This window comes from Oncorhynchus kisutch, linkage group LG2, assembly GCF_002021735.2.
Source record: "Oncorhynchus kisutch isolate 150728-3 linkage group LG2, Okis_V2, whole genome shotgun sequence".
NCBI lineage: Eukaryota > Metazoa > Chordata > Actinopteri > Salmoniformes > Salmonidae > Oncorhynchus > Oncorhynchus kisutch.
This window is the reverse complement of record NC_034175.2, coordinates 37,606,192-37,631,498: the sequence shown is the minus strand read 5'-3', so window position 1 is coordinate 37,631,498 and position 25,307 is coordinate 37,606,192. Positions and strand designations below refer to the sequence as shown.

Below are 25,307 nucleotides of genomic sequence, written 5' to 3'. Positions count from 1 at the left end.
TCTCAAGGCCATCAGACTGTTAAACAGCCACCACTAACATTGAGTAGCTACTGCCAACACACTGTCAATGACACTGACTCTACTCCAGCCACTTTAATCATGGGAATTGATGGGAAATGATGTAAATATATCACTAGCCACTTTAAACAATGCTACCTTATATAATGTTACTTACCCTACATTATTCTTCTCATATGCATACGTAGATACTGTACTCTATATCATCGACTGCATCCTTATGTAATACATGTATCACTAGCCACTTTAACTACGCCACTTGGTTTACATACTCATCTCATATGTATATACTGTACTCGATATCATCTACTGTATCTTGCCTATGCTGCTCTGTACCATCACTCATTCATATATCCTTATGTACATATTCTTTATCCCCTTACACTGTGTATAAGATTAGTTTTTGGGGAATTGTTAGTTAGATTACTTGTTCGTTATTACTGCATTGTCGGAACTAGAAGCACAAGCATTTCGCTACACTCGCATTAACATCTGCTAACCATGTGTATGTGACAAAGAAAATGTGATTTGATTGATTTGATTTGATTTGGTGGTTGAAGAGATCCCTCTGGTGGTGTGGGGGCTGTGCCTTGGCAAAGTGGGTGAGGTTATACCCAGCCTGTTTACCCTGTCCGTGGGTATCGTTGGACAGGGCCACAGTGTCTCCCGACCCCTCCTGTCTCAGCCTCCAGTATTTATGCTGCAATAGTTTATGTGTTGGGGGGCTAGGGTCAGTCTGTTATATCTGGAGTATTTCTCCTGTCGTATCCGGTGTCCTGGGTGAATTTAAGTATGCTCCCTCTAATTCTCTCTCTCTTTCTATCTCTTTTTCTCTCTCTCTTCACTCGGAGGACCTGAGCCCTAGGACCATGCCCTGACAAGGTAGCTGACAAGGTAGCTGTTTTGCTGTTTTGGACTCTCTCTTCGCACTTGCTGTCTCTAACTCTCAATGATCGGCTATGAAAAGCCAACTGACATTTAAACCTGAGGTGCTGACCTGTTGCACCCTCTACAACCACTGTGATTATCATTATCTGACCCTGCTGGTCATCTATGAATGTTTGAACACCTTGGCCATGTTCTGTTATAATCTCCACCCGGCACAGCCTGAAGAGGACTGGCCACCCCTCAGAGCCTGGTTCCTCTCTAGGTTTCTTCATAGGTTCTGGCCTTTCTAGGGAGTTTTTCCTAGCCAATGTGCTTCTACATCTGCATTGCTTGCTGTTTGGGGCTTTAGGCTGGGTTTCTATACAGCACATTGTGACATCGGTTGATGTAAAAAGGGCTTTATAAATACATTTGATTCATTGATTGAATGCTTACTTACTTACGAGCCCTTAACCAACAGTGCAGTTCAAAAAGAGTTAAGACAATATTTACCAAATAAACTAAAGTAAACAATTATAAAGAGTATCACAATAAAATAACAATACCAAGGTTTTTTACAGGGAGTACCTGAACCGAGTCAGTGTGCGGGGGCACAGGTTAGTTGAGGTAATTTGTACATGTAGATAGGGTTCAAGTGACTATGCATAGATAATAAACAGTGAGTAGCAGCAGTGTACAAAACAAATGGGGGGGGGGGGTTGTCAATGTAAATTGTCCGGTGAACATTTGATTAATTGTTCAGCAGTCCTAAGGCTTGGGGATAGAAGTCCTGTGGCGTAGCATCCGCGTCATCTGACCACTTCTGCATTGAGCGAGTCATAGGTACTGCCTGCTTTAGTTTTGCTTGTAAGCAGGAATCAGTAGGATAGAATTATGGTCAGATTTGCCAAATGGAGGGCGGGTGAGAGCTTTGTACATTATATATCTCCGTGTGTGGAGTAAAGGTGGTCTAGAGTTCTTTTCCCGCCTGTGACTCAAACCTGGGTCTACCAACTATCAACCCAGTACGTTAGCCATTACGCCAAGAATGCAAACTTCCTAGTTGGAGTAATATTCAAAAGGAATGTCACATAGGATTGTGACTTTAACCACCCTTCTTACGGGCACGTGAAAAATCACAAAATATGCCTGTTGCATTATTCCCAATGGTAACAGGTGTGATTTGGGAGGGTTGCATGTAGGAGTGGCAGCTCATCTTTGACTTACCAGTTGCTGGCCCTGCACTCCCCATTCAGCGTACTGCAGAACAGAGTTAAGCACCTCCGGAGGGTCCAACTCCCATACCTCCCTGAAAAACAACAGTAAGTAACCAGTAAGACTGCTACATAGAGCAGTGGAAGGCATTTACATTGATACACCTTTAACTTCCGGATACACTGGTAACTCTAAATGTAAGTCGCTCTGGATGAGAGCATCTGCTAAATGACGACGAGGTCAAATGTAAAAAAGCCCACTTCAAAACAATGTTTTATCATAAATATTGACATTTAAAAGGTCATGACTGACAAAATATTGAATTGAATTTCATTGTTTGTTGTGGATTCACCAGGCTCTTAGCATCCACCTGAGCTAAACTGCCTTAGAAGAGATTGTCTTGATAAGTAGACAAACGCATGGTAAACAAGCACATAAAACATACCTTGTGTGAATGTTATAAATGCTATATGAGGCCATGTATGAATGCCGGTAAACCTAGAACAAAAGAGAGAAAAGAAAGAGGAGATTACTGCACAAAACATTAACGATGGAGGCAGTTTGGCTGATAAAAACATCATGAAAACAGGCAGAGAAAGGCATCAAATAGAATAGACCAGTAGCTGTTTTCACAAATAGATTATGTGGACAATGTGATTTGCATGGTTGACAGCTGCGAGATGAGACATTTTAATTCCATCTGAGAAACCGATCATGGAACCCCCATGACTTCGGGTCTGAAAGCCTGAGAGAGAGGAGAGAGAGAGAGAGAATCCAAATGGTCTGGGGTGTGAGTAAATATGTCTGGATTCCCCTAGAGAAGCTGTGCCTTACATGATAATAGCATTCAGACCGTACACGGGGAAGGAAACAGCCTCAATGTTGCAGTGTTTCATAATGATGACATGCTCCACATAGTTCAAATATAGACCAAGGAACATTATCTGACAGGAGTGTTATTGTACTGTATGGCAAATGCATTGCAAACTGTGCAGAGAGATACTTTTACCTCATTTTGTTGTGTTACAGCCTGAATTTAAAATGTATTCAATTGAGATTTTGTGTCACTGGCCTACACACAATACCCCAAAATGTCAAAATGGATCTGTTTAAAAAAAAAATGTTTACAAATGAATAAAAAATTAAAATAAGTATTTAAACACTTTGTTATGGCAAGCCTAAATAAGTTCAGGAGTAAAAATGTCATATAATAAGTTGCATGGACTTACTCCATGAGCAATAATAGTGGTTAACATGATTTTTGAATGACTACCTCATCTCTGTACACCAATGCTTCGCAAAGAAGGGTACCTATTGGTAGACGGGTAAAGAAAAACAACAAAAAAACATTGACTATCACTTTGAGCATGGTCAAGTTATTAATTACACTTTGGATGGTGCATCAATACACACAGTAACTACAAAGAGACCCGCGTCCGTCCTAACTCAGTTGCCGGAAACGAAGAAAACCACTCAGGGATTTCACCATGAGACCAATGGTGACTTTACAACAGTTAGAGAGTATAATGGCTGTGATAGGCAAAGAATTAGGATGGATCAACAACATTGTTGTTACTCCACAATAGTAATCTAAATGACATAGCGAAAAGAAGGAAGCCTCTACAGAATAAAACACATTTCCAAAACCTGCATCCTGTTTGCAATAAGGCACTAAAGTAAAACTACAAAAATATGGCAAAGAAACATACTTTATGTCCTGAATACAAACCGTTATGTTTGGGGAAATCCAACAAATTGAAATGAATACCAGTGTTATTTTTTTAGCCCCTTTTTTTCCCAATTTCGTGAATACAATCTTCTCATCGCTGTAACTCCCCAATGAGCTCGGAAGAGGCGAAGGTCGAGTCATGCATCGTCCGAAACATGACCCGCCAAACCGCGGTCCTTAACAACCACTAGCTTAACCCGGAAGCCAGCTGCATCAATGTGTCAGAGGAAACACCGTTCAACTGACGACCGAAGTCAGCTTGCAGGCGCCAAACGGAGTCGCTAAAGCACGATGATGGGACTCCCGGTCATGGCCAGTTGTGACACAGCCTGAGATTTTAGGGACGCCACAACACTGCGATGCAGTGCCTTATACCGCTGCACCACTCGGGAGGCCCCACTCTTCATGTTTTCAACAATGGTGGTGGGTGCATCATGTTATGGGTATGCTGGTTATCGGCAAGGACTACAGAGATTTTTAGGATGAGTAGAAACCGAATAGAGCTAAGCACAGGCAAAATCCTAGAGGAAAATCTTGTTCAGTCTACTTTTCAGGGTAGACAAGTTCCCCTTTTAGCAGGACAATAACTTCAAACAAAAGGCCAAATATACACTGGAGTTGCTGAAAAAGAAGACATTGAATGTTCCTGAGTGGCCTAGTTACAGTTTTATTTTTTTATTTCACCTTTATTTAACCAGGTAGGCTAGTTGAGAACAAGTTCTCATTTGCAACTGCGACCTGGCCAAGATAAAGCATAGCAGTGTGAACAGACAACACAGAGTTACACATGGAGTAAACAATTAACAAGTCAATAACACAGTAGAAAAAAAAGCGGGGTCTATATACATTGTGTGTAAAAGGCATGAGGAGGTAGGCGAATAATTACAATTTTGCAGATTAACACTGGAGTGATAAATGATCAAATGGTCATGTACAGGTAGAGATATTGGTGTGCAAAAGAGCAGAAAAGTAAATAAATAAATACAGTATGGGGATGAGGTAGGTAAAAATGGGTGGGCTATTTACCGATAGACTATGTACAGCTGCAGCGATCGGTTAGCTGCTCAGATAGCAGATGTTTGAAGTTGGTGAGGGAGATAAAAGTCTCCAACTTCAGCGATTTTTGCAATTCGTTCCAGTCACAGGCAGCAGAGAACTGGAACGAAAGGCGGCCAAATGAGGTGTTGGCTTTAGGGATGATCAGTGAGATACATCTGCTGGAGCGCGTGCTACGGATGGGTGTTGCCATTGTGACCAGTGAACTGAGATAAGGCGGAGCTTTACCTAGCATGGACTTGTAGATGACCTGGAGCCAGTGGGTCTGGCGACGAATATGTAGCGAGGGCCAGCCGACTAGAGCATACAAGTCACAGTGGTGGGTGGTATAAGGTGCTTTAGTGACAAAACGGATGGCACTGTGATAAACTGCATCCAGATTGCTTAAGAGCAGTTGGAGGCCACGGAAGGAGTGTTGTATGGCATTGAAGCTCGTTTGGAGGTTAGATAGCACAGTGTCCAAGGACGGGCCGGAAGTATATAGAATGGCGTCGTCTGCGTAGAGGTGGATCAGGGAATCGCCCGCAGCAAGAGCAACATCATTGATATATACAGAGAAAAGAGTCGGCCCGAGGATTGAACCCTGTGGCACCCCCATAGAGACTGCCAGAGGACCGGACAGCATGCCCTCCGATTTGACACACTGAACTCTGTCTGCAAAGTAATTGGTGAACCAGGCAAGGCAGTCATCCGAAAAACCGAGGCTACTGAGTCTGCCGATAAGAATATGGTGATTGACAAAGTCGAAAGCCTTGGCAAGATCGATGAAGACGGCTGCACAGTACTGTCTTTTATCAATGGGGGTTATGATATCGTTTAGTACCTTGAGCGTGGCTGAGGTGCACCCGTGACCGACTCGGAAACCAGATTGCACAGCGGAGAAGGTACGGTGGGATTCGAGATGGTCAGTGACCTGTTTGTTGACTTGGCTTTCGAAGACCTTAGATAGGCAGGGCAGGATGGATATAGGTCTGTAACAGTTTGGGTCCAGGGTGGCTCCCCCTTTGAAGAGGGGGATGACTGCGGAAGCTTTCCAATCCTTGGGGATCTCAGACGATATGAAAGAGAGGTTGAACAGGCTGGTAATAGGGGTTGCAACAATGGCGGCGGATAGTTTCAGAAATAGAGGGTCCAGATTGTCAAGCCCAACTGATGTGTACGGGTCCAGGTTTTGCAGCTCTTTCAGAACATCTGCTATCTGGATTTGGGTAAAGGAGAACCTGGAGAGGCTTGGGCGAGTAGCTGCGGAGGGGCGGAGCTGTTGGCCGAGGTTGGAGTAGCCAGGCGGAAGGCATGGCCAGCCATTGAGAAATGCTTGTTGAAGTTTTCGATAATCATGGATTTATCGGTGGTGACCGTGTTACCTAGCCTCAGTGCAGTAGGCAGCTGGGAGGAGGTGCTCTTGTTCTCCATGGACTTCACAGTGTCCCAGAACTTTTTGGAGTTGGAGCTACAGGATGCAAATTTCTGCCTGAAGAAGCTGGCCTTAGCTTTCCTGACTGACTGCGTGTATTGGTTCCTGACTTCCCTGAACAGTTGCATATCGCGGGGACTATTCAATGCTATTGCAGTCCGCCACAGGATGTTTTTGTGCTGGTCGAGGGCATTCAGGTCTGGAGTGAACCAAGGGCTATATCTGTTCTTAGTTCTGCATTTTTTTGAACGGAGCATGCTTATCTAAAATGGTGAGGAAGTTACTTTTAAAGAATGACCAGGCATCCTCAACTGATGGGATGAGGTCAATGTCCTTCCAGGATACCCGGGCCAGGTCGATTAGAAAGGCCTGCTCACAGAAGTGTTTTAGGGAGCGTTTGACAGTGATGAGGGGTGGTCGTTTGACTGCGGCTCCGTAGCGGATACAGGCAATGAGGCAGTGATCGCTGAGATTCATGTTGAAGACAGCGGAGGTGTATTTGGAGGGCCAGTTGGTCAGGATGACGTCTATGAGGGTGCCCTTGTTTACAGATTTAGGGTTGTACCTGGTGGGTTCCTTGATGAGATTGAGGGCATCTAGCTTAGATTGTAGGACTGCCGGGGTGGTAAGCATATCCCAGTTTAGGTCACCTAACAGAACGAACTCTGAAGCTAGATGGGGGGAGATCAATTCACAAATGGTGTCCAGGGCACAGCTGGGAGCTGAGGGGGGTTGGTAGCAGGCAACAACAGTGAGAGACTTATTTCTGGAGAGAGTAATTTTCAAAATTAGTAGTTCGAACTGTTTGGGTATGGACCTGGAAAGTATGACATTACTTTGCAGGCTATCTCTGCAGTAGACTGCAACTCCTCCCCCTTTGGCAGTTCTATATTGACGGAAAATGTTATAGTGGGGTGTGGAAATCTCTGAATTTTTGGTGGCCTTCCTGAGCCAGGATTCAGACACGGCAAGGACATCAGGGTTAGCAGAGTGTGCTAAAGCAGTGAGTAAAACAAACTTAGGGAGGAGGCTTTTGATGTTGACATGCATGAAACCAAGGCTTTTTCGATCACAGAAGTCAACAAATGAGGGTGCCTGGGGACATGCAGGGCCTGGGTTTACCTCCACATCACCCGCGGAACAGAGGAGGAGTAGAATGAGGGTGCGGCTAAAGGCTATCAAAACTGGTCGCCTAGAGCGTTGGGGACAGAGAATAAAAGGAGCAGATTTCTGGGCATGGTAGAATATATTCAGGGCATAATGCGCAGACAGGGGTATGGTGGGGTGCGGGTACAGCGGAGGTAAGCCCAGGCACTGGGTGATGATGAGAGAGGTTGTATCACTGGACATGCTGGTTGTAATGGGTGAGGTCACCGCATGTGTGGGAGGTGGGACAAAGGAGGTATCAGAGGTATGAAGGGTGGAACTAGGGGCTCCATTGTAAACTAAAACAATGATAACTAACCTGAACAACAGTATACAAGGCATATTGACATTTGAGAGAGACATACAGCGAGGCATACAGTAATCACAGGTGTTGAATTGGGAGAGCTAGCTAAAACAGTAGCTAAAACAGTAGGTGAGACAACAACAGCTAATCAGCTAGCACAACAACAGCAGGTAAAATGGTGTTGACTAGGCAGGGTGGGTCGGATTAACTACACACAGAGCCTGAGTGTGGCTGGGGCCAACAGATAAAACATAAACAAGCAGAATGGAGTACCGTGATTAATGGACAGTCCAGCATGCATCAGCTATGTAGCCAAGTGATCAGTGTCCAGGGGGCAGCGGTGGATGGGGCAGGGAAGCTAGACTGGCGAGTATTATCCAGGTTTAAAAAAATGGCTGGCTGTGCAGAAGGTAAAAGGTAAAAGCCGCTAGCAGTGGCTAACAATGACTAAATAGCTTGTAGCTAGTTAGCTGGTTAGCTTCTGGAGGTTCTTGAGTGTGTTCTAAAAATTTAAAATAATAGCGATTCCGTATCACATTGGGTAAGGCAGGTTACCGGAAGGTATAAACAAATTAAAAACCGAAAAGAGATTGAAAGTAAATATGGGTCCAGTGAGTGGTTGGGACGCGCCGATTCAGACGGTTAGCAGGCCTGTGCTAACAAGCTAACAGTTAGTAGGCCCGGGGCTAAACAAGGTAGCAGTTTGCGGACCGGGGCTAAACAAGCTAGCAGTTAGCAGGCCGAATTAGCAAGCAAGGAGATAGCAAGGGCTAGAAAGTTAGCCTTTGGGGGACGTCGTGATGGGGTGAGTCTGTTTATGCCTCTTCATGCGGTGACATCGATAGACCGGTCATGGGTCCGGATATTGTAGCCCAGGAGTATGCTTCGGTGGTAGCACAGGAGCTCTGGCCGGGCTAGCTTCAAGCTAAGTGGGTGGAAACGCTAGCCAGGAGTAATCATCCGGGGTTGTGGTTAGCTAGTTAGCTAGTTGTGAAGATCCAGCTGAAAATGTTCCGTTTGCGGTGGGAATCCGGGGATAAAAAAATAATAGGTCTGTTATGCTCTGGTTAGAGTCGAGGTGTTCGAACTGACGAGAGCTTTCCGAGCTAAAGGTTAGCTGATGACCGGTTAGCTGAAGACCGCTAGCAATGGTTTGCTGACTGATAGCTGGTAGTTAGCTGGCTAGCTGCAGTTGAGGGGTTCCGGATCCGAAGTAAATATAAATGCTTTAGAAAAAAAAGCAGATCCGCGCTACATTGGGTGAGGCGGGTTGCAGGAGAGTATTTAGAAGTTGAGGTTTAGCAAAATGTTTTAAAAGATATGCGAAGAAAAATATGTAGAAAAAAAATATGTAGAAAAACGATATACACAAGGGACACGACACGACAAGATGTCTGACTGCTACGCCATCTTGGATATAGTTTTGACTAAAATCATCTTGATAATCTATGTCAAGACTTGAAAATGGCTGTCTAGCAATGATCAACAATCAACTTGAAAGAGCTTGAAGTATTTTTTAAAGAATATTGTGCAAATATTGTACAATCAAGGTGTGTAAAGTTCTTAGAGACTTACCATTAAAGATTCACAGCTGTAGTCTGTGCAAAAGGTGACACTAACATGTATTTGCTCAGGCGTGTGAAAACTTACAGTACCAGTCAAAAGTTTGGACACATCTACTCATTCCAGGATTTTAGAATAATATTGAAGACATTAAAACAATGAAATAACACATATGGAATGTAATAACTGAAAAAAGTGTTTAATAAATCACAAATAAACTAATATTTTATATGTGAGATTCTTCAAAGTAGCCACCCTTGGCCTTGATGACAACTTTGCTCACTCTTGGCATTCTCTCAACCAGTGTCATGAGGTAGTCACCTGGAATGCATTTCAATTTACAGGTGTGTATTGTGAAAAGTTAATTTGTGGAATTTATTTCCTTCTTAATGTGTTTGAGCCATCAGTTGTGTTGTGACAAGGTAGGGTGGTATACAGAAGATATCCCTATGTCACGCCCTGACCTTAGATATATTTTGGTTAGGTCAAGGTGTGACTAGGGTGGGTACGCTAGTTTTGTATGTCTAGGGTTTTTGTATGTCTAGGGTTTTTGTATGTCTAGGGGTGTTGTATGTCTAGGGGTTTTAGTATGTCTATGTGTAGTTGCCTGTCAGCACTCGTTTGTATAGCATCACGTTTCGTTTAGTTATTTTGTTAGTTTGTTCAGTGTTCATTCTTTTAATAAATAAGAATGTACGGATAACACGCTGCGCCTTGGTCCGATCCTCATAACGAACGTGACAGATGATCCCACCAACAAAGGACCAAGCAGCGTTCCCAGGAGGAAGAAGTATCCTGGACTTGGGAAGAGATCCTGGATGGGAAGGGATCCTGGACTTGGGAGGAAATCCTGGCCTAGGAGCATGAGAGGACAGCAACGATGTCGGGGAGGTAGGCCACAGAAACCCCAAGATTTTTTGGGGGGTGGGCACATGGAGCAGTAGGCAAAGTTGAGGGGTGAGTCAGAGACTGTCGAGGAGTTATTGGACAAATTGGAGGAAAGTGAACGGAGGGGAGAGTTAGAGACCTCCGAGGAGTTGTTGATCAAATTGGAGGAGAGTGAAGAGAGAGAGATGTTGGTTTGGCGTAGTATGCACCGCATTCGCACTGAGGAGCGTGTTAGCTGTCCGATGCCACCTGTGCCAGTTCCTTGTACTCATCCTGAAACATGTGTTAAAGTTCCCGGAACAATTGATGCCGGCTATACACACCAGGTCTCCAGTGTACCTTCACAACCCAGTACGTCCTGTGCCAACTCCTCACACTCTCCCTCAAGTGTACTTTTCCAGTCAGGTGTGTCCTGTTCCTGCTCCTCGCATTCTCCCTCAAGTGGGTGTCCCCAGTCAGGTCCATCCTGTTCCTCCTCTCCGCACTCGCCCTGAGGTGTGTGTCATCAGCCCGGTGCCACCTGTGCCGGTCACACATCAGGTCTCCAGTGAGCCTCCACAGTCCAGTATGTCCTGTGCCTCCTCTCCGCACTCGCCCTGAAGTGCGTGTCATCAGCCCGGTACCACCAGTGCCGGCATCACACTTCAGGTCTCCAGTGCACCTCCACAGTCCAGAGCTTCCGGCGACAGTTCCCAGTCCAGAGCTTCCGGCGACAGTTCCCAGTCCAGAGCTTCCAGCGACAGTTCCCAGTCCAGAGCTTCCGGCAACAGTTCCCAGTCCAGAACTTCCGGCGACTGTTCCCAGTCCAGAGCTTCCGGTGACAGTTCCCAGTCCAGAGCTTCCGGCGACAGTTCCCAGTCAAGAGCTTCCGGCGACAGTTCCCAGTCCAGAGCTTCCGGCGACAATTCCCAGTCCTGAGCTTCCTGCGACGTTTCATAGTCCGGAACCTCCAGCGACGGTCCCCAGTCCGGAGCCTCCAGCGACTGTCTGTAGTCCGGAACCTCCTGAGATGGCCTGCAGTCCAGAATCTCCTGAGACGGTCCGCAGTCCGGAGCCTCCAGCGTCGGTCCCCGGTCCGGAGCCTCCAGCGATGGTCCCCGGTCCGGAGCCTCCAGCGACGGTCCCCGGTCCGGAACTGTCACACCCTGACCGTAGATATATCTGTTTTTCTATATTTTTTAGTTAGGTCAGGATGTGATTAGGGTGGGTACGCTAGTTTTCTATGTCTAGGGTTTTTGTATGTCTAGGGGTGTTGTATGTCTTGGGGTTCTGTATGTCTATGTGTAGTTGCCTGTCAGTACTCGTTTGTATAGCTTCATTGTTTGTTTTGATATTTTGTTAGTTTGTTCAGTGTTCATTCTTTTAATAAATAAGAATGTACGCATACCACTCTGCACCTTGGTCTGATCCTTATAATGAACGTGACACCCTGTTTAGTAATAGAAAAAGTCCATATTGTGGCAAGAACAGCTGCAATGAGCAAAGAGAAACGACAGTCATTATTACTTTCAGACATGAAGGTCAGTCAATACGGAAAATTTCAAGAACTTTGAAAGTTTATTCAAGTGCAGTCGCAAAAACCATCAAGCGCCATGATGAAACTGACTCATGCTGCCCTCCACAGGAAAGGAAGACCCAGAGATACCTCTGCTGCAGAGGATAAGTTCATTAGAGTTACCAGCCTCAGAAATTTCAGCCCAAATAAATACTTCACAGAGTTCAAGTACAAGACACATCAACTGTTCAGAGGAGTCTGCGTGAATGAGGCCTTCATGGTCGAACTGCTGCAAAGAAACCACTACTAAAGGACACCAATAATAAGAAGAAACTTCCTTGGGCCAAGAAACACGAGCAATGGACATTAGATGGGTGGACATCTGTCCTTTGGTCTGATGAGTTCAAATTTGAGATGTTTGTTTCCAACCGCCGTGTCTTTGTGAGACACGGAGTATGTGAACGGATGATCTCCGCATGTGTGGTTCCCACCATGAAGCATAGAGGAGGAGGTGTGATGGTGTAGGGGTGTTCTGCTGGTGACACTGTCTGTGATTTATTTATAATTCAAGGCACACTGAACCTACATGACTACCACAGATTCTGCAGTGATACGCCATCTCATCTAGTTTGTGCTTAGTGGGATTATCATTTGTTTTTCAACCTGACAATGACCCAACACACCTCCAGGCCTTATAAGTGCTATTTGACCAAGAAGGAGAGTGATGGAGTGCTGCCTTAGATGACCTGGCCTCCACAATCACCCGACCTTAACTAATTTGAAATGGTTTAGGACTGCAGAGTGAAGGAAAAGCAGCCAACATGTGCTCAGCATATGTGGGAACTCCTTCAAGACTGTTGGGAAAGCATTCCAGGTGAATCTGGTTGAGAGAATGCCAAGTGTGCAATGCTGTCATCAAGACAAAGGGTGGCTAATTTGAAGAATCTTAAATATAAAATACATTTAGATTTGTTTAAATCTTTTTTGGTTACTACATGATTCCATATGTGTTGTTACAGAATTTTGATGTTTTCACTATTATTCCACAATGTAGAAAATAGTACAAATAAAGAAAAACCCTTGAATAGGTTAGGTGTGTCCAAACTTTTGACTGGTACTGTAAGTAAATGACATATTTCTGTAATTCATTTTCAATACATTTGCAAACATTTGTTTTGGGGTAATGTGTATAGATGGGTGATATATATATATTTTTTAATCCATTTTGAATTCAGGCTGTAATACAACAAAATGTGGAATAAGTCAAGGGGTATGAATACTTTCTGCTGACAATGTACATGAAAAACAAAACACAATCATTAAAAACAGATACATTCTTGATTTAAAGGTTCCCTAACAGCCATCTGAAATGCCTTAGAGGCACCATTTCCACCTATTTTAAAGTGCTCTAGAGGTCATTCCACACATAAGGTAAAAAATAATTGTAAAAAAACAATCAGGTGTATAAATCTGTAATTTAACGATGAGGTAAGGTAAAGCGGAGGTTTATGCAGGAATGCTTTATAAACAAAATGAGTGCAAAGCATAGATCTACAATAGTCCACAGAGGGCCTGCCTATTTTCTGAGACAGAATGCAGTGATGTGCACTAAACCAATCGCCATAATAAAACGTAGTGGGCTAATGGCTTCAATATAGTGGCAGTTGCATTCATATAGACAATATCTCCATCTCCATAGTCTGTAACTGGTATGAATGTCAACTGAATTATTTGTTTTCTGCTATTTAATGAAAGGCATGATAAAATAATAACATCTATAAAATAAGATGATTTTAATTCTTAATTTATCAACTAAATCATCCACCTGCTTTTTGAAAGATAGCTTTTCGTCGATCCAGACGCCCCGATATTTATAAGCGTGGACATGATCAATGAAGGCACCATCCAATGTACATATGCATAAATCATCAGACACATTTTTACATGATTTGCAGAATAACATATACTTGGAGAATAACATATATATTTGTTTGAGCAGAAAGGAGTCTTAAAACAGGGATGCCATGGCAGAGGATGGATAGCTCAAATTAAAAAGCTCTTCTTCACTCGGAAAGAACGCACTTCGCCACAGTGAATTATGCATACGCCCGAGGAAGGCGGAAGGGCTCGATGGAGCTGGCAACGATGGCAACGACGGACGGCGGTGGGGGCTGTTATAGTGGCGAGATTGATGAGTAATCGCTCCTCACTCCTGAAATAGTGTTGATGAGTGATGTCAGAGTGAGGGGAGGGTTGAGAGTATACCTCCAATGGCTTTGACAAATGTATCCGTTCCCTCTGTTGCTATTAGCTGCTGAGAAACAGAGACGCAAGTAGGGGTTAAACATCTGTGAAAACACATAATTGGTAGGAGGCAAAACACCTGAGTGTTAAGATGCGTTGTCTCTTTAAAACATGAGCTTTTGTGAAATATCAACGGCAGAATCACAGACTCTTGTTCCCAGTAATGGCAAATTACTGTTTACAAAAAGAGGAATGGACACAGTGACTTTTACTTGAACCCTATTGACTCCCTCCAGTTGGAGTTTTACTTCGGAACACACATTGACCTTTGGCAAAACATGTTTTACTGCTTGTGGGATACAACTTTGACCTTCTTGCTCTCTCTGAGGTGCTCCTTATATCAAGCTTTGATTACATTTCCTACTCGGTATATCATGATAAAAATGGCTAATATCAACTCTCAGTTTCCATATCATGTGTACAGTTAGAGGGCAATTTCCAAATGTTTCAAATTGTTGCCCCTCCCCACATTCCTTCAAGAGCTGAGAAGCTCACATGGGCACAATGATCTTTGTGGTCAGCATGGTGATTTCATCAAAAACAAGGAGGTTGACATTTTCAACTCCCTTTGCACTCAAATTTGAGCTGCAGCTCGATGATGAATATGAGTGGTACACTCAGCTCTGGGAACATAGACGTTTTGTCAAACACAACTAATCACACTGCAAAAGTTGAGAATAAAACCACACAGAGGGAACAGCCTCTGCCCAAACCAATGAAAAGCCCATGTCGTATTAATGACAATTTCCATCACCACGTTCCTCCATTTCTGCCACGATCGTCGAATGGAGCGGACCAAGGCGCAGTGTGCGTAAATTTCCACATATTTTATTTCAAAGTAAACCTTAACAAAAATGGTTCCAAAGGTGCGGACTCTGAACGCAAAAACTTGAACCTAGATGGGAAGGTTTAGGGTGGGCAACTAGCGTCGGTGGCGGCTCCGGTGCGGCACGTATCCCCCCTCACACAGCGGATCTGGCCCTGAAGCCGTGCTGAACACCGTGCCCGGACTGAGCACCGAAGCAGAGGAAGGCTCCGGGCCATGGAGCGGGACTGTACGCCATGCCTAGACTGGGCACCGGTGCAGAGGAAGGACCCGGCCATGGAGCGGGACTGGGCGCCGTGCCTGTACAGGGCACCGGCGCAAAGGAAGGATCCGGCCATGGAGCGGAACTGGACGCCGTGCCTGGACTGGGCACCGGCGCAGAGGAAGGATCCAGCCATGAAGCGGGACTGGACGCTGTGCCTGGACTGGGCACCGGCGCAGAGAAAGGCACCAGCCATGGCACTGGCGCAGGAAGCTCCGGGCCGTGGACCGTGACTGGAAGCTCCGGGCCGTTGACCGTCACTGGAAGCACCGGACCGCTGACCGTCACTGGAAGCTCCGGACCGCTGACCGTCACTGGAAGCTCCGGACCGCTGACCGTCACTGGAAGCTCCAGACCGCGGACCGTCACTGGAAGCTCCGGGCCGTTGACCGTGACTGGAAGCTCCGGGCCGTTGACCGTGACTGGAAGCTCCGGGCCGTTGACCGTGACTGGAAGCTCCGGGCCGTTGACGGTGACAGGAGGCTCCGGGGCGTTGACCGTCACAGGAGGCTCCGGACTGTGAACCGTCGCTGGAAGCTCCGGACTGTGAACTGTCGCTGGAAGCTCCGGACTGTGAACCGTCGCTGGAAGCTCCGGACAGTGAACCGTCGCTGGAAGCTCCGGACAGTGAACCGTCGCTGGAGGTTCCGGGCTGTAGACCATCACTGGAGTCTCCGGACCGTACACACGCACTGGTGGACAAATGCAGGGAGCCAGCACAGGTGGCACCGGACTGATGACACTCTCTTCAGGGCGAGCGTGGTGAGCCGGCACAGGACATACCGGGCTGGGGAGGCGCACTGGAGGCCTGGTGCGTGGAGCCGGCACCGTACTGATGACACGCTCTTCGGGGCGAGTGCGGTGCAGAACACACCTAACTAACACTTCTCTCCTTTCTCTCTTCTCCAACAGCTCCATCGCCTCCCCAACGGTCTTTGACTCTATCCTCTACTCAGCCGACCACCCCTTGTGCCCCCTCCCCCAAAGATATTGGGGTTTCTGTGGCCTCGGACCCCGGCGTTGTCGCTGTCCTTCCATCTTCCTTGGCGATTCCCTCAAAGGAAGGGTCTCGCATCCTCCTAGGATTACCTCCCATGTCCAAAACTCCTTTACCTCCATAACACGCTGCTTGGTCCTTTGTTGGTGTGATATTCTGTCACGATCGTCGAATGGAGCGGACCAAAGCTCAGCGTGCTTATAGTTCCACATATTTTATTTCAAAATAAACAACAAAGAAACAACGAACATCCAGTACAGAGCGCACTAAGGCACTAACTGAAAACAATATCCCACAACACAGGGGGGAACAATGGGCAACTTAAATATGATCCCCAATTAGAGACAAGCTGCCTCTAATTGGGAAACATACAAATACCAACATAGAAATGGAAACGCTAGAAACCCTCCTAGTCACGCTCTGACCTATACATCTTAGAGAACCCAGAGGGCTCTCTATGGTTAGGGCGTGACAATTTCAAATATCATCTGATGATTACATTTTCCACACACCGACCATCCTTTACTTCCTTCCTATTCCACAGTCAAGGTGAATCGCCCGCTCCGTCCTCCCCTAATACATATACAAATCGGATTGAATCAAATGAAAATATGGATTCTCCTGGTTTATGGGAGAGGTTTGGAAGATCACACTTCTGGATATTACCCAGAGATCTCCTCATCTCTGGCAGTGTGTGAGGCATGCCAGGGAGAGATTGGGAGCCACAGATGAAAACAAACTATTAAATATGCAGACTGGCTCACAACAGGTTTAGGTGGTCTTCTATACTGCCTAAGAGAAGAGTACAGTGGACCAGTTAATGGAGCAATGCATGGCAAGGTTTACAATGGGTGCTTTCAGCCTCTGGGTAAAATATGATACAAAATTGTTTTGTCACCTAAATTTTTGGGGTCTGCTTGTACATGTGAATTTTCTCACATAGTAATTAACATGTTTAATACCATTATTTACTGTGTTATACAGTAGAATAGTAGAAATTCCATGTGAATGTTTGTTGCTGTATCTAATCATTTGGTCTGTGGCGATACCTGTATCACAATATGTTTTCCATGTCAAAAATTTAAACACGAAGCGTACCTGCTGTACGCAAAATATTGTTTCCTATAGCTTGGAAAATAAATAAATGTGACTCTGGGTGACAACATAATGATGTTTGTTTCCAACATTAGGGCTGTTTTCCTAAAGAAGTTAAATCCGGATTGTGTTTTGTTTCCTTCCCACGATACTAATGAGTATTGCGATACTGCTATCATCCCAGCCCTACTAATGTTCTGTCTACAGAACAAGTGCCTTGTCTGCATTGAGAAAATAAAGGCCTAGTTTACTCCCCTTATTCGAACATGACCACACTTAATGCACAACTTTGCTCAAGCTGTACTGAAAGGGTTACAGAGGAGCCTTAATCAAATACAGCAAAGAAACTTAAGCAACTCCTAGGACCAACAGAGCAGAGAGAACCCGTGAAGCAGTTTCCCAGCACGGTCACCCCAAAACAAGTTAAATTGTCACTCCAGCCCCACTGGGATCGATCCATTTGTAAGCGAAGGGTAGGAAAGAAGAAACCTCCCCAGGTTGGGAATTATTTTAGGCTATAAGCCACTCCAGAAGATTTTGTGCAAGGAACGTAAGAGCCATCTGAACCCCTAAGAGGATCAAAGCAAATTGATCCCTGAATCTACCGGTGTCATATAATTTTTTGCTAACTTGTCATATTTTGTGCACAATGTTTGCCCAGTGTGGATGACAGGATCACTGCGACCCTCTCAGTACAGCAGTCAAAATGGGTCCCTCAGGTTACCATAGCAATTCTGGGCCCTCACAGCACATTGGCTCCCTCAGATGTACTATAATAACATGGGCCCTCAAGGTGCCAGCACTGTAAAGGCCCTTCAGTCTCGAAGGTCTACCCAATCTAGACCAATTTAGAGGTCTTGGGAATATGGATACGGTGATAACAGTGTTTATGGCCCCAGGTGCTGCTTTTGGCCTGTTAAATCACACACCATTGGACTATTTGGGTTCCCGTGACCCCCGAATGGTCCTGATGAGATAGCTCTCATAGATTATCCTTCTTCCTGTCACGTTCTGACCTTAGTTCCTTTGTTATGTCTTTGTTTTAGTATGGTCAGAGTGTGAGTTGGGTGGGTTGTCTATGTTCCGTTTTCTATGTTGTGTTTTTGCGTTTGGCCTGCTATGGTTCTCAAAAAGAGGCAGGTGCCGTTAGTTGGCAGTGATTGAGAATCATACTTAGGTAGCCTTTTCTCACTTGTGTTTCGTGGGTGTTTATTTTCTGTCTTTGTGTATGTCACCAGACAGGACTGTTTCGTTTCGTATCATTCTCGTTGTTATTTTTGTTTTAGTGTTCTGAGTTGAATAAATATCGTCATGAACACGCTGCACTTTGGTCCGATCCTTGTGACTCCTCGTCAGAAGAAGAGGACGAGCGTTACAGAAACACCCACCACCAAAGGACCAAGCAGCGTGGTAACGGGCAGCAGCAGCAGCAGCGATCGCAGGACTCCTGGACATGGGAGGAGATTCTGGACGGCAAGGGACCCTGGGCACAGGCTGGAGAATATCGCCGTCCCAAGGCCGAGCTGGAGGCAGCGAAAGCGGAGAGGCGGCGGTATGAGGAGGCAGCACGGCCTCGCGGTTGGAAGCCCGAGAGGCAGCCCCAAAAATGTATTGGGGGGAGGCACACGCGGAGTGTGGCTAAGTCAGGTAGGAGACCTGAGCCAACTCCCCGTGCATACCGTGGAGAGAGAGGGTCCCACCATGTTATGTCGTGAGGCGCACAGTGTCCCCGGTGCGCATGCATAGCCCGGTGCAGTACATAGCTGCGAAGCGGCCGGAGTCTCCCGTCTGTCCGGAGCTGCCGGAGTCTCCCGTCTGTCCGGAGCTGCCGGAGTCTCCCGTCTGTCCGGAGCTGCCGGAGTCTCCTGCCTGTCCACTGCTGCCGGAATCTCCTGACCTTAGTTCCTTTGTTATGTCTTTGTTTTAGTATGGTCAGGGCGTGAGTTGGGTGGGTTGTCTATGTTCCGTTTTCTATGTTGTGTTTTTGCATTTGGCCTGGTATGGTTCTCAATCAGAGGCAGGTGTCGTTAGTTGGCTCTGAGTGAGAATCATACTTAGGTAGCCTTTTCCCACTTGTGTTTCGTGGGTGTATGTCACCAGACAGGACTGTTTCGTTTTGTGTCATTCTCGTTGTTATTTTTGTTTTAGTGTTCTGAGTTGAATAAATATCGTCATGAACACGTACCACGTCCGATCCTTGCGACTCCTCGTCAGAAGTCTTCCTTTCCATCACATCTTTGATTCCCGCCAGGCTTATTTGTTTGGATATCAGCATTTTGGGATTATGCAAGGTAGGAACTACGTGTCCATCCTTTGTTCATTTGAAGGAAGCGAGCCAAAGACTACTTCATCAATGTTAGCCAATATTTTATCCATCACGAGGACGTATCTGACATAAATAGTTTTCTCCTTGCAAAGCAACTGAATTCTTAATCTATTTCCCTCACCAAAATGTCAGAAATACAATTGCGATGTGATAGGCTATTTGTGGTTTAACAATGTGAGACAAAATAATTGTGCAGTTGTCCATTTGACTTAGATCTGCCCCCAAACAAAATAAAACACAATTTCCTTACAGAGCGATTTAATAATTGTAGAGGACACCCAAATAGCATATCATCTACGTCATGTCAAGTAAACAATGGACTTCATTATTATACTCCACGGCTAAACATGAATCCTGTTTATACACCTTTGTTTGGTGAGGTACTCCACCCACTCCAACCTGATTAGCTTGAATCTATTAGCAAATTTTCATTGCAAACACAAGGCACTGGATCAACATAGACTTGACTAGAGGATTTACAAGATGCAAGAGCATTACAAGATGTTTACCAGCATAGAAAACAGAGCCTATTATCATAATTGACAAATATACACAGAGATTATGAGTGTTTATCAAGTTTAATCGCTCTCGGATACCTCAGTAATGAGATAATGGCATGTAATCCTCAGGCTAGGTGAGACTACCAGAGATGTCCTCAATGCACTCGGTCAACAACTTCCCTCTACACTGGTGAAAATAATTTGGAGAATTGATGTATATAACACATTTTGTAGTTATTAACAGTCAGCATAGATTACTTTTGAAGAGTGATAACATACATGATCTCTTGCATCTAATGAAGATTAGTTTGTTGTTGATGGTGGACATACTTGTTCAAATGCCACAACATTATTCCGTGCTTCCTTTTCATTCCAACATGCTGTACCACGTGTATTGCCCTGTTTGCTCAACTAAACAATTTCCCAAGGGTCCAGAAGTTGTTTTCATACAGCAGACGCCCAAAGGGGTTCTGAACATAGAATTATATAATGAACAAATGACAGCCTCTTTACATATCTTTCACAATCAATTCTGAGCTTGTCCCTCTACAGCATACAATATAACACTGCACGGCAAAAGAAAGGGATTGCACAGTGAACTGAAGTTATTTTTTTAGCCCGCACAAGAATCACGGGAAATATGCAAATACATTAAGATTAATCTCATTGTCGGTAATCCTCATAGTTGATCCCTTCCAGAGTAGAGGGTGTAATTTGCATATCTAATTTCGCATCTACAGATTTCTGATGGAAACAGGGCCACTGCTATATTAATTAATGAACGTGACCTGTTAATTGCCAGCAACTAAATGTTTTATCACTTGTCGTTCCGCCCCCGAGCACCATGAATTATACTGTAAATACCGGCTCAGTCACATCAACGAAATGTTTTTAAGTTATGATAAAAAAACAAAATTTTTACTCAGCTTACTCTACTGGAGGTAGATAAAAAAAATAATAATAATATCTGTGTTTTTGCATGTCTATTGAGTTATTGATTGATTTATCTTATGCTACACAAAGAAAACGAATCCAATCATTTAGTAATACGTTTTGCACCAGTTACTGAAATGTTTGTTCCAGTTTAATTGGCTTAGGTCGTCTCCTCACACTAATCCTAAACCTGGCAGTCATAATGAATGTAGATTGCGGGTGAATATAAATTCCAACTGTTGGGTATCCTAACTAGCTGGATTCCGATAGGAATCACACATCACTTTGCAAGCCAAAATAATGTGATTTGCAAGTAGGGATGCAAAATTCTGGTAAATTTCCCATGTTTTCCAGTATCCCAGTTGGAAGATTACTGGAAATCCTTCAACCAGGATATTTTTTATGTTTATTTTCCAACCCTACTTGCAGGCCTGATGTGGCCTGTAAACCATGAGTTTCAGGCTACTGTATTAGGGTAAAGCTAGGCCTCAGAATAAAGCCTGATGAGATATGTAACGTATTGTCATAAAGAACACAATTATAATGATAATATTTTCCTAGGAACTCACTTGGTCAAAGGACTGAAAATGTTTGAATTCAACAACTATGTCTTTGTCACTAACAAATACAGTCGTGGGTGGTGACTCTACAATTCACTCGAAAAGACAAGGCACACTTCGAAATGAGATTTGGAGGCATGGCTTCGTGCTGATACAATTCAAATCCAGACCCCTTACAGAGTCACAGTGACTCCATCGGTTTGAGTAATAACTACAACATCACTTTAAGTAACTGTATTCAGATATATTAAGCGTAATGGGTTTCCTCAAAAGTTCCGAGTAATGACAGCACATTGGTGTTTACAGTCTTGAGGCCCCCACGCTAGCTCATTTTTTTCATTGAGGCTAAAAATGGACCAGCCCATAATTTGTTTGCCCAAATGCCAGATGGCCAGTCCGCCCCTGTACACACGGAATGGTGTGGGTGTTTGGTCAACAGTCCCACTGTATAGTTGGATGACTTCAAGATGTGTGTCTTGTAGTGCACAAGCTTGTATGGTACTCTAGTATGCATATATTTAAGATTGAGTTTGTTGATTTGATGGAGTTAGAGTGTGTTCCAGAATGTGTGAGAGACAGAGCGTATGGCAGAGAGAGAGAGAGTGAGAAAGAGGAAGAGAGCGAGCATAATTGTGTTTTGTACTGTAGGCTACTCTACCAGTCCAATTATCTGCAAAAGCAATTACTTTTCATATTTTATGAATAATGAGGGTATGCGACTTTTTCACAACAGCAGGACAAAAAACTAGAGCGAGAGCGGGAAAGTAAGAGGAGCTTACCTGTTTAACATCATAGGCAAAGAGCACATATTTCAAGTCCGGGGAAACAGAGTACTTTGCAACGTTGAAATTGACCTAGAAGACAAAAAAGACAGAAAGTATGCACTTTTAAGCGTGCATACTATATCAGTTTGCTGACATGTCAGTTTGAGTGATATATGTGCTTCTACATCTGCATTGCTTGCTGTTTTGGGTTTTAGGCTGGTTTTCTGTATAGCACTTTGTGACATCGGCTGATGTAAAAAGGGCTTTAGAAATACATTTGACTTATATGCTTGTGTGTCAGTGTCTGCGTGTGCATGCATTTTCAGATGGTAAAGGGTTTGCACTTACGAACGTTGTGTTTGTCAGTACAATATCAGTCTCATTGGTGAGGATGTTAAACTTGATGACGTGGCCATCGCGATTCCTATAGATGACTTCTGAGTCTGTGAAAGGAGAAATAAAGAAGAAAAAACAAGTCCTGGTGAAACAATTCTTCATTAGTTTTTCTACTAAGAAAAACAGAGAAGGGGGTATGGAGGCCTTTGTTGCCGTTTTGAACACAAGGCCTTCTGTCAAAACTAGAACTGGTTTTGCACTGACACTTTGACAATGGAAGTTTCCATTCTATCCCCATGTCCTTGTTTTCTTCAACATAGAAAAGAGAGAACGGCCAGTACCTTGTCACATCATTGTGTCTGGAAAATCAAAAAACAATAGTAACATGACGGCACCGACTCCCTTCATATGCATTTGAGCGTGACTGCACTGTGATGAAGCCAAATAATAATTTAATTGGTGTACAGAAACACAAATAAAGAGCCACCTTGAGTTTTCATTTTCTACTAAACCTGCATGTTCTTTGTCCTGTGTGCTAGTTGTTGGATCCACAGCTTTGTTTGCTGTGTGATGTGCAGACATGTCCCTGAAATTTCATCCAGCAAGGGAGTACGGCAAATGGCAGGTCACAGGAATACAAATACACACACACTGTGATCAAATGAAACCATGCATTGCTACCCTTATAATCACTAACTCATAGATGAGTCCATAAAGCTCTGTGTGGAAACAAGCGGGGACATGTAAATTACGTTATCCATCTCTGTCAAAGGAGAGGGCAGTTATGCACCTGACATGGCAACCCCAGAAGACCTGGCAACCCAGGCAGATATTGGAATCCTACAGTAGGAGGCGATCAGCTATTACTCAACTTTCTCAATTGTCCGTCAAACATTTTCTCATTCCCAGCCAATCAGGGCCCTGTCATCGTGCTATAGTTACTATGGGTTTGATTGATGAGTGATGGGGCTCTCACGGCCCTATCCCACCCCATACATTTGTACCTGTCATAACCTGTGTGTGCCTATCACAGACATAAATGTCATCATCGAAGACAAGTAATCTGATGCCACAAATCCACTGGTCAAAATACTGGTGTTTACCATATAAATAAGGACATTCAAAAACCAAATGCCAAAATTAACCCCCTACAGTACAACGTTTTTTATCAGAGTTTGAGTGTTTGTTTATATTTATATATTTTGGAGTGTTGTAATCACTTAGGGAATGCTGTGTTTCTCAAGCATCATCATTAAGGCACAACATCTGTGTCGGAAAATGAGCATGAGACGTGAGTGTGTGTGTCTGTGTCAGTGTGTTTGTCAGTGTGTTTGCATATGTGCATGCACACACACGTGTCAGTGTGTCTGGATCTGTGTGTGCGCATGCGTGTCTGGGTGTACATGCGTCTGTGTCTGTGTCTGTGTGAAGGTCAATGTTTGGCATGGTAATGAAGTAGCTTTAGAAGTAAACAGATCCGTCCTTGCAAACAGTGTCTCACCCAAAACAGATGCCAACCATGAGTTTGGACAGAGCAGCGTACCCTCAGGAATACTCTTGGCATTTCAAAAGAACAGCAGTTTAGAGCTGGCTGGCCCACTGACAAAACAGGAGCAGAACCCATCCACGATCTGAATGTTATCATCCTGCTGTAGATGCTCCGGTCACCTTGGCTTCTGCATGCACCACAAATTCAAGAATAATCTGTCATTGAAATAAAAATCTCTGGCTAGGAGCCTGTGACGCAGATAAAGTTGGACACACTCATGTAGGATGTAGCACAAATTTGGACTTTATCACAATAACTGTTAGTTATTGTGCATTAGGCTACTTTGGGAGCTGTTACCCTAACCTTTCATTTGGAATTTAAATGAGATAGGGGTGAGATGATGTTGAATATATTGACAGATAAAAGTGCCAGACACTGATAGTCATGGTCTCCGTGCTGTGCTTGTTTGCTCTTGGAACTACCGCTCCCGGATCCGGGAGAATTGTCATCAACTGACACTAATTAGCATAACACAACGGACAAAAAATATTACTAGAAAATAATCATATTCATGAAATCACAAGTGAAATATATTGAAACACAGCTTAGTCTTTTGTTAATCGCCCTATCATCTCAGATTTTGAAATTATGCTTTACAGCCAAAGCAAGACAACATTTGTGTACATTTATCGATAGCCTAGCATAGCATTATTCCTAGCTAGCAGCAGGCAACCTGGTGACGAAAATCAGAAAATCAAACAAATTAAATAGTTTACCTTTGATGAGCTGCGGATGTTTTCACTCACGAGACTCCCAGTTAGATAGCAAATGTTCCTTTTTTCCATAAAGATTATTTTTGTAGCCTAAATAGCTCTTCACGTTTGGCTGAGAATTCGACCAGAAATTGCGGTCACGACAACGCCGAAAAATATTCCAAATTAGCTCCATAATATCGTCAGAAACATGGCAAACGTTGTTTATAATCATCCCTCAAGGTGTTTTTCAAATATCTATTCGATAATATATCAACCGGGACAGCTGTATTTTCAGTAAGACTGGGAGGAAAAATTGCTACCTCTGTCTATTACGCAATAATTACTCTGAGAGCACTCAGCCGGCACTCACTCAGCTTCAACATAAAGGTGTGAAAATACATCAAAATGCTGTAGACACCTTGGGGAATACGTAGAAAAAGGAATCTGGTTGATATCCCATTCACT

At 44.3% G+C, this 25,307-nt stretch overlaps 1 protein-coding gene across 1 annotated transcript in view; it reads right to left on the bottom strand.

The window, feature by feature from the left end:
• The window catches only part of LOC109865560 (inactive dipeptidyl peptidase 10), a 199,924-nt gene that overhangs the window by 101,583 nt on the left and 73,034 nt on the right, over nucleotides 1-25,307 (bottom strand). The window contains exons 4-7 of the mRNA XM_020453840.2: nucleotides 22,611-22,705; nucleotides 22,278-22,352; nucleotides 2,546-2,598; nucleotides 2,113-2,194 (exon numbers count right to left, since the gene is read on the bottom strand). Coding sequence (XP_020309429.1) covers nucleotides 2,113-2,194; nucleotides 2,546-2,598; nucleotides 22,278-22,352; nucleotides 22,611-22,705 — 305 coding nt within the window. The remainder of the gene's footprint in view (nucleotides 1-2,112; nucleotides 2,195-2,545; nucleotides 2,599-22,277; nucleotides 22,353-22,610; nucleotides 22,706-25,307) is intronic.